Source organism: Lissotriton vulgaris, chromosome 6, assembly GCF_964263255.1.
Source record: "Lissotriton vulgaris chromosome 6, aLisVul1.2, whole genome shotgun sequence".
Taxonomy (NCBI): domain Eukaryota; kingdom Metazoa; phylum Chordata; class Amphibia; order Caudata; family Salamandridae; genus Lissotriton; species Lissotriton vulgaris.
Genome location: NC_141694.1, coordinates 1,850,981,930 through 1,850,997,587, shown reverse-complemented (window position 1 = coordinate 1,850,997,587; position 15,658 = coordinate 1,850,981,930). Strand labels below are relative to the sequence as shown.

At 47.0% G+C, this 15,658-nt stretch overlaps 1 protein-coding gene across 1 annotated transcript in view; it reads right to left on the bottom strand.

Moving 5' to 3' along the window:
• Nucleotides 1-412: 412 nt before the first annotated feature.
• Nucleotides 413-15,658, bottom strand: part of LOC147709644 (E3 ubiquitin-protein ligase RNF19A-like) — a 297,443-nt gene continuing 282,197 nt past the window's right edge. Inside the window, exons 7-9 of the mRNA XM_086928167.1 lie at nt 12,932-13,069; nt 10,090-10,279; nt 413-6,292 (exon numbers count right to left, since the gene is read on the bottom strand). Coding sequence (XP_086784293.1) covers nt 6,100-6,292; nt 10,090-10,279; nt 12,932-13,069 — 521 coding nt within the window. The 3' untranslated portion in view covers nt 413-6,099. The remainder of the gene's footprint in view (nt 6,293-10,089; nt 10,280-12,931; nt 13,070-15,658) is intronic.

The window sequence follows — 15,658 nt, the reverse complement described above, 5'->3', positions numbered from 1 at the left end:
TGATCTCTGACCAGCATTGGGAAGAACCTATAACCATTTGTGCTACATCCTCTTCCTGAATCACAGCACAAGGTAGGAGTGTGGCTCACTGATTAGAGCGGCAGACCCTGATGCAGAGGTCTGGCCCGGGACCAGGGTTCAATTCCCAGCAGGGTCCTGAGCCCAAAAATGTCCACGGACTCGATAATTCTCGCCTCGGTGCCTACTCTAATCATGGGGTCCCATGCTGCAACTCTGGGCAATAGCTTGCTTAATCTCCACTACGGCGGCCCACCCGCTGCGGGATGCCTGGCTTTCAACTTGGGGATGCCCAGTAGGGGTTATTTCACAGGGAAAAAGCCAGGACTAGTTCCCAAGGCAAGCGCCTTGATGCCTTCGGGTGATACGTGCGCTATATAAGTCGCAATACAGGTACATAATATCTTAGTTCATCGTAGTCATTCACGCCAGCTTCAGGCTCATCCCTAGCCCCCAATACTTCTATTAACAGCAGCATCTGATAACAGAGACCATCCTTTAGCACATGCAGGTTGTAATCAGAGGGGCAGCCCTCCAGAAACCACAACCCAACTCCTAACAGGAAACTCTTCACAGGGCTGCCCCCTTAACAGTAGCATAACATGGTCCTGCCCTCATGGTCGCCAACCCCTCAACAGATGTGGTAAGGGCCAATCACCAGGCAAAACCTTCCAAAATATAGTTTATGAAAAAAGAGAGAGGCTAGGAACTTATTGCAGAGTACTGTAGACCAGGAACAGCATCCTCATCCAATGTTCTCTGTTGACATGTAAGAGCAGGGCCTTGGGCATAGACAAATCCTCTCTTAGGTTTCTGGGCTGACAGCAGCATGGTCAATCCTACATTAAGCCCTCCTTGAGCTCTGTTGACCAACAACTGCGCACAGTCACAGGGTAAGCCTTACCCTAACTCTTTCTAGAGATCCAGCATCTATATCAAGCCCAGCCTTCATCTGAGGAAGAGGAGGGGTCCTCTGCAAGCATGAACAGAGACTAGACATACAGACATGTGAGTAGCATAGACACAACTGAGTAGGAAAAAACAACCAGATTTACATACATTTTGCTATTTATGTTCATGCACCAATGACAAGGCTGCAACGTAACATGGGCATTCAGCGGGGAAGTGCATGCGGTGCAAGTTTTCTTGGAAGACAGATTTACATTTATCCTTGATTTTTGGGTTTCCAAGACACATGCATGAAGCACTTGAAGAGATTCATTAACTATTACACTCTATTTTAGTTTTATAATATTGCCCAATCATAAACGCCTGTCATCAATGGACATAGAAGATATCTATAGCTTATTTTCTGTATCAGTGCAGAGCTCCAATCCACTTTAAGGGTAGCAAAATACTCTGTCAGAAACCTGTTAATGTTGACTTGCCCAGCAAATCCCATTTATTTTAACAAGCAAATAATTTCTTTGAAGTTTCCATTCTGACCCGTAAAACAGACGTAAAGCCCGGGTGTCCAATTTAGCAAAAGAGAATTGGTCACCATGGTTGGTTAAATGTTACAAGTAAACAAAAATAAGTGTATGTGTATATAGTGCTTCACAATACATTGTCAAAATACTTTACAAATACCTTTGGAGATACTGTTATTGCCGAATCGGCACCATGCTGAAGCCGACTTGAATTCCCTGGCTACAAATCTGGTTCCCCTGGATTGCAGAGGTCTGACAACTGATGCCTGAAGATGATCAGCATGCAATGTATTGTTGAGCCCATCACCTTAAGGAGAAACGTGTCGCGAAACAAAGATCCACAAAAGCAAACACACACTTGCTCTGATGCTCCATTCTCTTGTGTCCTTGCAGAGAAAAAGATCAGCATGGATAAGCATGAGACTCGCCCCGTGTTAACACTGGAGCTTAACACATCTATCCTGTTGGCTCTCCCAAATGTCAACCTTACAGTAAATACCCAACCATTCCAGCGCCTCTTCTAATGTTAATACTAGAGGCACAAATCTATAATCTCAGTGACTGCCCTTATGTCAACACCCATAGCTCAGCTATGCCAACAATTCTCTCAATGAGAACACTGGAGACATAACTCTACTAGCCCACCAACTCCTTCAGGGTCACCACTGCAACCATAGCCCTTCGCTCACAACTACTCCACCAATGTCACAATCAAAGCTAAAAGCTGCTAAAACTGTGCCACCCAATGCACCTTGTGTATCAGAACTGGAGACACAACACGGCTGCTCCAGCAGCTACTTCAGGGTCAACACTGGAGCTGTAACTCTATGCTCACAAGTACATTAGTATTACCTTAATCTCACGTCTCTACAATGGCCTTCCCACTCTTGTATCTCTTCCCCGACCAAGCAACAGTCAATGCTAACTGGGCAGCAAACCAGCAACACTGTGTGCAACCATACTGCCTTTCAACCTACATTCATTTCTGTCTTCCATTGATGCATCATGTGGTTTGAATAAAATGGTGTCACTGCAGTGGAGTCAGAGTCACTTTTAACTAACACAGCAACATCCTACATTTCTGAATTCCTGCCCGGCTTCAAACTCCAATTGTCACCAGAGGAGTTCCATCAGGGGGATCTAACATTTCTCACTTCATCGGTACTGTGTGGTTCCTGCACCAACGCGTCAGCCAGGGTTTGATTGGTAGCCCTTGTGTTGACATGGAAGACACCTGGCCATTTTCCACCAAAGTCCATCAAACTAGGTGAAGCCCTGAGCACTTCAGGTAGCTCTACCTCAAAAAAATTTGCATTTAGGTATTGGCCTATCCAAAGGAATCAGAAGGCAATTCTAAAATAATTATGTTGTAAAAAATCCTATATTAGCTATAGTATTGATCATACTTGATCATACTGCGGCCCAGATTTACGACCCTGGCACACAACGCATTGCAGTACCCAAAGTTACTGTGCTGCGTTGTGTGACAGGCAGGGAGGAGGCAAGTGCCACATCCAAAATGTTCCCCTCTCGCTAGCTCCGGTGCTTGGTCAGGCTGCTAAGCGATGTGCCCACGCCTTTGTTCCATAGTGCAAAGGTGTCTGCGTGAGTCTAGCTAAGACGGACTTTGCACTGTACATGCAAAGTATGAAAAGTTGTAGACACATGCAAAGTCAGACAAGAAAAGAAAAATGAAAGCATTGCTCCTTTTCGCACCAGCTTTGAAGTGGCGTTAAAGTCTGATGCAAAACCCCATCTACTATTTCAGTGGATAGGATTTTGTGTGAAGATCGAAGGGATGAGAACAGGAATGCCCATGGACCACCCCAAAGCACGCCCCCTTGAGGCAGAGTAATGCAAAGCAGTGCTTCACGGCGTTACAAAAAGTGACTCAAACCTGACGCAAAACCTTTGTAAATCTGGACAAGGAAACACAACATTATATGGGCCATAAGGACAGCTGACCTTACCCACTCCCTGCCTATTCTTTATAAATTGACCAAATACCTAAATATAAATCATGTAAAATCAGTGGTTATCCTGAGAGGGGGCATGGATGGTCGTCTCTGGGACCAAGGATGGATCTTCTGACGTGGTCTCCAGCTTCACTCCGACATCTAAAGGCCAGATTTACAAATACTTTGCACCTGGTTTGCACCACAAATGTGATGCAAACCAATGTAAGTGATGAATTCAGATTTACATTCTGGTGCAAAACTTGTTTGGAAGGCGGGGCGCCGTAACTGGTACCTGGGCATTCTCACGCAACCACCCGTGGTTTCTGAAGCAAAGCTGTATCCGCTAAAAAGGGTAGACAGGGTTTTGTGCAAACAAATATATGCCTCCTCTGGACAGGCATTACATTGGAGACAAGTGTCTATTCCCCAAACTTTTCTAACTTTGCATGTCTTCTTTACTTTACAGCAAACACACAAACTTGGAGACTTTTTAAAGCAGGTTTAGGAATGGTAATTTATCCTGGAAGGGTAGCCTTCCAGTATAAAACCTATTATTGACATCACACACACCCTTGCGGTGTAAGCCTACTTAAAGTGTGCCAGTGCAAAGGGTAAGAGAAATAGCGTCCCATCTTAGTAGATATGGTGCTGTTCTGTTCTCTTCCTTTGATGCACCACAGCACGTTGCGTTGCGTCAGATGTTAGTAAACCAGGCCCTAAGAAACACTGCTGCCTTGTTGGTGCCACCGTGGTGTTTTATACACTACATCTGCCAATTCAGTCAACTTTTGTCTGCATTCCTCACTGTGAAAAATAATTGTCATGCACAATTTTGCTGCTCAAACTTATCCTTCAGCTTGTGCTGGCTGTGTATCCTTTAGAACCTGTCTGCATGCATGCTTGGGGTGTGCAATGCAAAGATCCTGTCAGCCTGCCTGTATTTTATATGTGAGGAGCAGCTCAAAGACATTTACCCTTTCTCCGATTAAAGGACACAGTGAATTGCAGCCCCAAGCATCCCTGATTGGGATTCAGGATTCCAAACTGCCAGATGTACTTATGATTCCACCCTTGGCACGTGGCTCTCCCAGATCATCCTACCACCTCAGGGTTGGACCTCCTTATGAAGCATAAGGCTTGCCAATATATTGCTTAAAAATACTTGTACCTGTAATCAATTACTACAACCTGTAAAGACCTCTCAGTGGCATTCTACACCCTAGAACTAACAATTTATTGGAATACCCTTCGGCTGACCGTTAGGGGTGCGGTTACTACATGCCCAGAGGCCAGACACCCTCTTCCCTCTCATCGCTATATCCTAAAGTGTGTGACATGAGTCACTCATTCCTTTCTATCTTCCCTGTGTCATCTTTTTCGCATTCTATAACATCTCAAGCTCTTTAAAAAATATGTATGCTCTCTCAACGTTCCTTCTATTTTTATTTTTTCTCTTTCCTTTCGTTCATTGCTTTTATGCAACTGTCTGTGCATTCTATTGCATCCGAAACAATCTGACTCTTTTTGGTTTCTACTTCGTTTCTAGTTTTCAATTATCTCTTGGTGTATCTACACAGCAATACCCCAACCATCTGAAGCCCTCACCCTTCAGGTCCACCCCACGGCCCACATTTCACTTACTCCTTCCCTCTTCTACATGCTTGCCTCTTATCTGATCAGAAGGTGCCCACCCATCCTCTCTTGTTGCCCTCCCCTTGCTGTTTCCCTGCTTTGTCGGATAAACTCTTCCTACCCTGCCCAGCCTTCTCTTTTCTTCACTACCACCTTGTCATCTTCTTGCCATGTCTCCAAACCCCTTGTCCCTATTCCAGCACAGCCCGCTGAACCCCTTCCCCTGAACTTGTCTGAGAACTCTACACTGTGTAGTGAACTTCATTCCTTTCTCATTCTCCCGTCTTGTTATCTTCTCCGCAATCCCCATTCCCGTGTTCCTCCTACTCAAGAGCCTTTCCTGCCTTCTTATCTGGAATGTTAAGCTTTGGCCACCCCTTCTCTTTAAGGTGACAGTCCAGATTATGTATACACCACTAGGCCATTAAGCCTCTTTCCAAGTAAATCCTCTTAATAATTGGAATCGACCCAACCCGAAGCCGCAGGGGATAAAGTTATTTACCCCCGAGAACACAATATGATCGTATAGTTGGGATTAGAATTCAGATTTCCAGGTTACTCGGTTGAACATTTAACTATAAAGCTACATCTAACCACTCAGCCGCCTGCTCAGGTCATAGTAGATGTGAGGCCTGAGCTCCAACACACATCCATGGAAAATATGTCAGAGGTTGTCCCATGTTGGCCATATTCTCATGTGGTTGCTAGCTCTGTAGAAGGTCGGTGTACTCCATGCCTGAAGCAGACAACGCGTGCCACGAAAGTAGATATTTTAAATAACCTCAATGGAGGTCAGAGTGCATAAGCCTGCTATTGGTGAGACTCTGGGTTCAAATTTCCAGCTGCAGTGACCTGTGTTCATACAAGCGAATCAGGTAGTTGTGTGTTATACAAGAAAAGGCGCGTATAGTAAATGTCGTTATCCTGCCAGACACGAGAGGGCAATTGGAGAGCTCCGGAGAAGCCCTCCCTGCAGATCTTCCACTCTACTCCGGGGTCCTGGAGAAGGATCTCTGCGTAATCCGTCTTCAAGCGGTAGGTGTTGTCTTTGCCATCTCCTGCTAGACCATGCTGTGGGTTTCGGCAGCAGTGCCCTTGCTGGTGGCGTCGCTGCTGAGGCAGAGCTGCTCCCGTGAACACACCAGCGACTCGCCTGAGAAGCTCTGGACAGATATCACACTGCCCAGGCTCTGCTCGTGTGCAGCCCGCGGCTGCGTCTCAATCTCCACCTCCACCTCAAAGTTCACTCCATCTCTGAAAAAGAAACATAGAGAACTGTTAAAATGAGGATCAAGTGCTGCTGTCTGAGAAAGCTGACCTTAGAGACAATCTCTGCCTGCCCCGGCGTGGTATTCCCTCCCCATCGATGTGCCTTGTTTAAGCGGTCTCTGCCTGTTAATGTGCCTGGCCGACTCACTGATACCACCTTCAACTAATGTGCATATTGAGGTCTCATACTGAGGCTGCCTTGGGCCAGGGGCATCCTTGTCAATGTATGCTGGTGAGGTCATCTACGACAGTCAATGTCCTTTGCCCAAACAGTCGGTCTCCGTAAATGCCCAGTTATTAGCCTTCTATTAACATGTCCTATCCACATTTGTCAATGAGGCACGCAGGGGAATTTCCGCCTGTCACAATATCCTGCAGAGGTGATCTCTGGCGGTCACTGTATTCTCCTGAGACGGTCTATCTTTGGCATTGTGTCATGCTCAAGTAATGTTTGTCAGTGTGGCCTGCCTAGTCATTTTCTGTATGTCAAAATGCCTTGCTCTCTGCTGAGGCAATGTATGTCTGCAAATGGTCCCTGTCCACGTGATCTCTTGGGGCAATGTCTGTCTGTCAATGCTCCCTGTCCATGTGATCTCCGCTGTCGCAATGTCTTTCTGTCAATGCACCCTGTCCACATGAACACTGCTGAGGCAATATATGTCTGTCAATGCTCCCTGTCCACAAGATCTCTGCCGAGGCAATGTATGTCTGCCAAGGGTCCCTGTCCACGTGATCTCTGCTGGGGCAATGTCTGTCTGTCAATGCTCCCTGTCCACGCTCCCTGTCCACGGGATCTCTGCTGAGGCAATGTCTTAATGCCAATGCACCCTGTCCATGTGATCTCTGCTGGGGCAATGTCTGCCTGTCAATGTTCCCTGTCCACGTGATCTCTGCCGAGGCAATGTCTGTCTGTCAATGCTACCTGTCCACGCGATCTCTGCTGCGGCAATGTCTGTCTGTCAATGCTCCCTGTCCACGTGATCTCTGCTGAGGCAATGTCTTAATGTCAATGCACCCTGTCCATGTGATCTCTGCTGCGGCAATGTCTGTCTGTCAATGCTCCCTGTCCATGTGATCTCTGCTGAGGCAAAGTCAATGTCTGTCTGTCATTGCTCCCTGTCCACCCGATCTCTGCTGCGGCAATGTCTGTCTGTCAATGCTCCCTGTCCACGTGATCTCAGCTGAGACAATGTCTTAATGTCAATGCTCCCTGTCCACGTGATCTCTGCTGCGGCAATGTCTGTCTGTCAATGCTCCCTGTCCACGTGATCTCTGCCGAGGCAATGTCTGTCTGTCAATGCTCCCTGTCCACGGGATCTCTGCTGAGGCAATGTCTTAATGTCAATGCACCCTGTCCATGTGATCTCTGCTGGGGCAATGTCTGCCTGTCAATGTTCCCTGTCCACGTGATCTCTGCCGAGGCAATGTCTGCCTGTCAATGCTACCTGTCCACGCGATCTCTGCTGCGGCAATGTCTGTCTGTCAATGCTCCCTGTCCACGTGATCTCTGCTGCGGCAATGTCTGTCTGTCAATGCTCCCTGTCCACGTGATCTCTGCTGAGGCAATGTCTTAATGTCAATGCACCCTGTCCATGGGATCTCTGCTGCGGAAATGTCTGTCTGTCAATGCTCCCTGTCCACCTGATCTCTGCTGCGGCAATGTCTGTCTGTCAATGCTCCCTGTCCACGTGATCTCAGCTGAGGCAATGTCTTAATGTCAATGCTCCCTGTCCACAAGATCTCTGCCGAGGCAATGTATGTCTGCCAAGGGTCCCTGTCCACGTGATCTCTGCTGGGGCAATGTCTGTCTGTCAATGCTCCCTGTCCACGCTCCCTGTCCACGGGATCTCTGCTGAGGCAATGTCTTAATGCCAATGCACCCTGTCCATGTGATCTCTGCTGAGGCAAAGTCAATGTCTGTCTGTCATTGTTCCCTGTCCACCTGATCTCTGCTGCGGCAATGTCTGTCTGTCAATGCTCCCTGTCCACGTGATCTCAGCTGAGGCAATGTCTTAATGTCAATGCTCCCTGTCCACAAGATCTCTGCCGAGGCAATGTATGTCTGCCAAGGGTCCCTGTCCACGTGATCTCTGCTGGGGCAATGTCTGTCTGTCAATGCTCCCTGTCCACGCTCCCTGTCCACGGGATCTCTGCTGAGGCAATGTCTTAATGCCAATGCACCCTGTCCATGTGATCTCTGCTGGGGCAATGTCTGCCTGTCAATGTTCCCTGTCCACGTGATCTCTGCCGAGGCAATGTCTGTCTGTCAATGCTACCTGTCCATGCAATCTCTGCTGCGGCAATGTCTGTCAATGCTCCCTGTCCACGTGATCTCTGCTGAGGCAATGTCTTAATGTCAATGCACCCTGTCCATGTGATCTCTGCTGCGGCAATGTCTGTCTGTCAATGCTCCCTGTCCATGTGATCTCTGCTGAGGCAAAGTCAATGTCTGTCTGTCATTGCTCCCTGTCCACCCGATCTCTGCTGCGGCAATGTCTGTCTGTCAATGCTCCCTGTCCACGTGATCTCAGCTGAGGCAATGTCTTAATGTCAATGCTCCCTGTCCACGTGATCTCTGCTGCGGCAATGTCTGTCTGTCAATGCTCCCTGTCCACGTGATCTCTGCCGAGGCAATGTCTGTCTGTCAATGCTACCTGTCCACGCAATCTCTGCTGCGGCAATGTCTGTCAATGCTCCCTGTCCACGTGATCTCTGCTGAGGCAATGTCTTAATGTCAATGCACCCTGTCCATGTGATCTCTGCTGCGGCAATGTCTGTCTGTCAATGCTCCCTGTCCATGTGATCTCTGCTGAGGCAAAGTCAATGTCTGTCTGTCATTGCTCCCTGTCCACCCGATCTCTGCTGCGGCAATGTCTGTCTGTCAATGCTCCCTGTCCACGTGATCTCAGCTGAGGCAATGTCTTAATGTCAATGCTCCCTGTCCACGTGATCTCTGCTGCGGCAATGTCTGTCTGTCAATGCTCCCTGTCCACGTGATCTCTGCCGAGGCAATGTCTGTCTGTCAATGCTCCCTGTCCACGGGATCTCTGCTGAGGCAATGTCTTAATGTCAATGCACCCTGTCCATGTGATCTCTGCTGGGGCAATGTCTGCCTGTCAATGTTCCCTGTCCACGTGATCTCTGCCGAGGCAATGTCTGTCTGTCAATGCTACCTGTCCACGCGATCTCTGCTGCGGCAATGTCTGTCTGTCAATGCTCCCTGTCCACGTGATCTCTGCTGCGGCAATGTCTGTCTGTCAATGCTCCCTGTCCACGTGATCTCTGCTGAGGCAATGTCTTAATGTCAATGCACCCTGTCCATGGGATCTCTGCTGCGGAAATGTCTGTCTGTCAATGCTCCCTGTCCATGTGATCTCTGCTGAGGCAAAGTCAATGTCTGTCTGTCATTGTTCCCTGTCCACCTGATCTCTGCTGCGGCAATGTCTGTCTGTCAATGCTCCCTGTCCACGTGATCTCAGCTGAGGCAATGTCTTAATGTCAATGCTCCCTGTCCACGTGATCTCTGCTGCGGCAATGACTGTCTGTCTATGCTCCCTGTCCACATGATCATCATTCTTCATCAACTTCATTTGCAAATAAGATGGCTCTCCATAGGGAATCTTAACCATCAAGTAGGAAGCCATCTTGTAGACAATATCTCTCAGTGAATCCTACACAAATGGCTGGTCTCATCTTATCTTCACTCTCACATCACATCTTCTGATGTTTCTGAATCCACCACTGGCTCTTTGCCCACCTCCTCTAAACAATTCTATGCTCACCTGTACGATGGGTCCTGCGTCTCGCTGAGCATGCTTCCTGCCAGTGCCACAGTGCTCGCTGATTGGCTGTCCTGCTCCTTTCTGTTTCTTCTTTCACGATGCCCACGCCTGGTGCTGTGTAAAGAGACTGCTTCCATTGAACTGGTCTCACCAACCACGGAATTTGGGAGCACAGCCCAGAGTTCATTCACTGAAAAATATGAATTGACAAAATCGATTCAGGTCTTGCAATGGTGGTCACTGGAAATATTGTTGTGTGAACCAAGAAGATGGAACCATACCAAAACAAAGTTTTACACAGAGATTAATTTGAGCAGGTGGTTTGCAGTGCTCAGCACCGGCACATAATTGTAAACAACTGCACTTATGACAGTCCACCACATGATGGCATTGATTGTCAAATTTAGAGATGAGCACAACACCACTTGCTTAATAATTGAATATACATAACAAATTATTAAAAATTGCCCCCAAAACTATTGTCATAATGTTGGGTGTCCTGGAATAGTCTGAATTGCCATACTTGCAAGAATGGAATATGGCTGTTTACAACGCATGCAAATACATTGCATGCCTTTACAATGCGGTCATTACAACGACCGCGTTGTTACCACGCGTACCATTACATCGCAAGTTGTTACAGCGACTTGCTATAGGGGGCGCGCCTGACTTAGAAATAGTAATATTTACTATTTTTACTCCAGTTTGTGTAACAGCAGGGAAGGTGTTGGATTGTATATCCAGTACAAAAGGGGGTGGTGATGGACGGAGCATCTGAATCAATCAAACTCTCACACCCAGTCAAAAGATCTGGGTTTAATCCATCACCGTTCTTTAGCCCACTCTGCCACCCCAGTTCAGACATGGCTATATGCAAATCAGTCTGACCCTGTGCCTCATGGGAACAGTCCAGCCTGAACTGCCAAGCCATGTCTTCCCTGGACCGGAAACAAGCTTCCGAGGACCGGTGTCTGGCATTCCAGCCGTCTTCAGCCTGGCTTGCTTGAATCCAGTGGCAAAGTGAGCAAGGGACTCACGTCTGAGCATACCCTGCCACACTTATGGCGGCCAAAAGTGGTACAAAAGGGGGTGGTGATGGACGGAGCATCTGAATCAATCAAAGACTCACACCCAGTCAAAAGATCTGGGTTTAATCCATCACTGTTCTTTAGCCCCCCCTGCCTCCCCAGTTCAGACATGGCTATATGCAAATCAGTCTGACCCTGTGCCTCATGGGAACAGTCCAGCCCAAACTGCCAAGCCATTTCTTCCCTGGACCGGAAACAAGCTTCCGCGGACCGGTTTCTGGCATTCCAGCCGTCTTCAGCCCGGCTTGCTTGAATCCAGTGGCAAAGTGAGCAAGGGACTCAAGTCTGAGCATACCCTGCCACACTTATGGCGGCCAAAAGCGGTACAAAAGGGGGTGGTGATGGACGGAGCATCTGAATCAATCAAACACTCAAACCCAGTTAAAAGATCTGGGTTTAATCCATCCCCGTTCTTTAGCCCACTCTGCCACCCCAGTTCAGACATGGCTATATGCAAATCAGTCTGACCCTGTGCCGTCCATCACCACCCCCTTTTGTACCGGATACACAATCCAACACCTACCCTACTGTTACACAAACTGGAGTAAAAATAGTAAATAATACTATTCCTAAGTCAGGCGCGCACCTAACAAAGTGAACTGATTACAGTCTAACAATCTTGGTATCAATAGTATCTATATGTCTTTATGCAATGTACATTGTGTACTTTGTAGGCCATCCATCCAATGAGATCACATGATGTATATTTCATCTTTATTTTTTGATGTACTTGGTTGGCACAGAAGATAGTCATGCAGATGTTATATTGCTTTCTATCATTTAGATTATTTTTTTATTGCAATTCATTTGTTTTACTTCAATTACTCTAGTATTTTTGTTTCTCATAGCCACAGGAGAGTTATTTCTAAAAACAGTCTGTAGATCTCTCCAACTACAACTACAATAATGCTGGCAATTTACAATACGCGCTATCATCCCCAAGTCTTCATTATGCCAGAGATGGCCAATCGTAATGCTTAAGATTCCCCAAAAATGTCAATGACATCCACCTTATGCCAACATAATGCCTAACAAGCGATAATATGCCAAGAATGGTTAACTTACTATGGGCCTCCTTAATGTAGGGATACAATGCAATGGAGGGTCCATGTATGATAGTGATGAAGGAAGTAAGGGCAGGAAAGAAGCAAGAAAAGAAAAAAGAAAGGCAAGAAGAACAAGCATTGGCAAAGCCAACAGGTCTCGCCTTCCCTTCCTTCCTTGGTCTATAAAGGAAAGGATAGGGCTGCAACTTGTCCTATTCATGCGTAATTGTCCAGTTTCTGTGGCCCTACTCCTCTCGCATGTACACACATGTCCTATCTAGGAGGCAAAGCCCTGCGCCCAATGTACTCTCCAATATGACAGGAGACCTATGACAGGTATTTATTAAACTGCTTCAACCGGCAGGGTCTGGGTCTCAGTTGAGGAACTGAAAAACAAATATGAGTAAAAGTGGGGTGAAGGAGTTGTGGCTTGACCATATTGGTCCATATACCGGGGACATCAGCTTCGCAGTTGTGAGCGAGATTGGTTGTTGACTCGATTCATTTGGACCTGCTGTGCCAGTACACCTGATGGTAATGATGTGTAAAGGCAAAGTCTAGGACTGAAACAAAAATGTATCCCGATAACATCTCCCCACAAGGCTGGTCCTCCTCTCAGAGGCGATGAGAACCGCCGTGAATCGCAGCTTGGCAGGTTTGAGTGGTTCTAAAATTGAGACGACTGCTGGCTGCCTGAAGTGTACTTACACTTTGTGAGGTTGTCCAACTCCATCATGCCCAGGTCGCCCGAGTTGCCACGGTTGCTTCGGCATCGCCACCTGCTCCGGCAGATGGAGAGCGTCACTACGCCATAGACATATGTGAGCATCAGCGGGACCCCAACACCTGTATAAAACAGTACATAATGATATCAGGCACAAAGCATAGAAGGACCCATAGTAGAGTGGTCATGCCAGACAAATACTTTTGATACCACATATTAGTTTTTTTATTAATAACTAAGCATCCTGATCGAAGGAAAGAATTGTCCTTAGCCCTTTGTCTCTGTCTGCTTGGGTGATTATAGTGTATTGAGTGTGTCTGATGAGTGTGAAATGTAAGGTGTGAAGGCGTTCCACATCTGTCCATCTGTCAGTTGAGGAAGTTAATTATGGTATTGGTTGACTACCCCATAGCATGCTCCTGGTAGATAGATATCGATGTTACCTGTGGAGTTACTGTAACCAGAAACCAACCTTGGACACATTATAACCATCTCAGACATGCTTATCATCTTCAATCAATCAGGCAACTTGTAATGCGCGACTACTCACCTATAAGGGTCTCAAAGTGCTGGGGAGGGGGGAGCAGGTGGTCCGCGGAGGCAATGTGGTTCAGTCGATGATCCAGAACTTAAGGTCCTTCCTGAATTGAGGTAGTGATGGTGATTGCCTGGGGTGACAAGGCAAGGTGTTCCATGTCTTAAATGCGAGCTAGAAGGATCTTCCTCCGGCCATGGTCTTGTGGATACAAGGGTTGGTAGCAAGGGCCAGTTGGGCGGAGCGGAGGTCTCTGATGGGTGTGAAGAATGCAAATCAATGATTGAGGTATGCAGGGCCCGCGTCAAGTAGAGTTTTGTAGGCATACGTGAGGAGCTTGAAGGTGGTTCTTTTGTTCAATGAGAGCCAGTGGAGATCTCTCAGTTGGCTGTGATGTGGCTGTGGCGGGATGTTGAGTGTGAGTCTGTTAGAGGAGTTCTGAATGTTCTGATGTTTCTTGAGGAGTTTCTGGTTGATGCCGGCGTAGAGTGTCTTGCCGTAGTTTATTCTGCTGCGGCTGAGCACATGGGTGACTGTCTTTCTGGACTCGGTGGGGATCCACTTGAAGATCTTTCGGAGCAGGCGTAGCATGTGGAAGCAGGATGATGTACAATCCGGACAAAATGCGGCGAAATAGCTTACTTGAATCCTTCATGTGGTGCATAACATAGAGCACCCTCCAAGGACATGGCTCGCCAAGGTTTCAAAAACATGTCCTCTCATGCTTGGGCAGAGAGGTTTCCAAAAATGCAGACTGAGGATAAAGTAAATCTATGTCTGCCCACAAAAAGATAAAAGTTAGAGATTAAATCATGGTAGTCATGATATGCCTAGAGCGGATGCAATTAGAGCATGTGACCCGGAAGTCCAAGCAAAAAGGGACATGGACAATGAGAGACAGGGAGGAGGAGCAAGTCTGGATCTTGTAAACATCATGATCACTACTCCCAGATGAGAGCTGATTTGGAGGGATTGGGCACTGCGAGCAACGTGGACCCCAATATTGCAAGTTATAAATTTCACAAACACTGACCCTCTTTTTTGTCTCTTAAATGTTAACCATGTGTAAGTCGATGTAAATATTTGTCATCAATTATCTTAACGTATCTTTTCACATATCATATCTTTTTCACACTTTTGTTGTGTTCACTTCAATTTTATTGGGGGGTGGGCGTGGGGAGGGGGTCACACCTGGTAGGTCCCTTTAGCCCCAAAGGGAAATTTACCCCTTTTGGAGAAAAGAGGATCTGACAGGCGTCTCTCACCTCTTTAGTGAATATTATCCTGTTAGACCGAAAGTGTAAAGGAGTCCGACACACCTGTCACAGAGAACCTTGCCTGCAGGTGTAGATCGAGCCACCCTTGTGTACACCACAAGCAGTAGGCACACACAATGACTGGTGTTGTACTGCTGAAGGATTATTCATTTACCTGCATTTGTCTACATATCAGTAGTGAATGTATTTATTGTAAACAACTCAGCAGATAATATGCAAATGAAGATGAACGCCAGATATGCCCCCATCATTGTCCAGTATACATCTCTGACCTATTAGTCTGTTCCTTCCCTAATTTGTTTAAATATTGTCAGCCATTTTCACTATACGGCTGTGTTAGTTCACTAAGCCTTGATTATGCCAAGCCATGTACAGTTTTCCTGCATACCTTATTCGGTCATTGATGAGCAGCCGGAATTTAGCCCTTCAACGTCTTCCCTCAGCAACCGGACCAATTGTCTAGCTCTCTCCTGCACCAGTACTTTTCAACCTTTACTGTTAATGGTGTCATATGGAGTGGGGAGGGTCCCTCGCACCTGGCTCCTGCTGTGCTACAAAAATGTGGCAGCAAGCAATATTCCTTTGCAGAAGCATTCAGGAGTTATGAAGCTAATGCTACCTTTTCTTTCTTCCTTCAAAGACAGATCTCTACACAGTCATCTTCCCATGCCATCACTTAACAACATATAATATAAGCAATCAAAACACTCCTTACAACGGCTGATCCAAGGTTCAGCTCATCAGTCCCTATCTATACAGATTTAGAGTTCTGTGCATCTGCTTCCGGCACTTGCCGCCGTTAAGTGCCAACGGAATCCAGAGAAAGCAAGGTATTTGTGGAAGTGGAAGGTGCACCAGAGATGAAGTTAAAGTCGTATATTTTAGTCCAATAGTTAGTT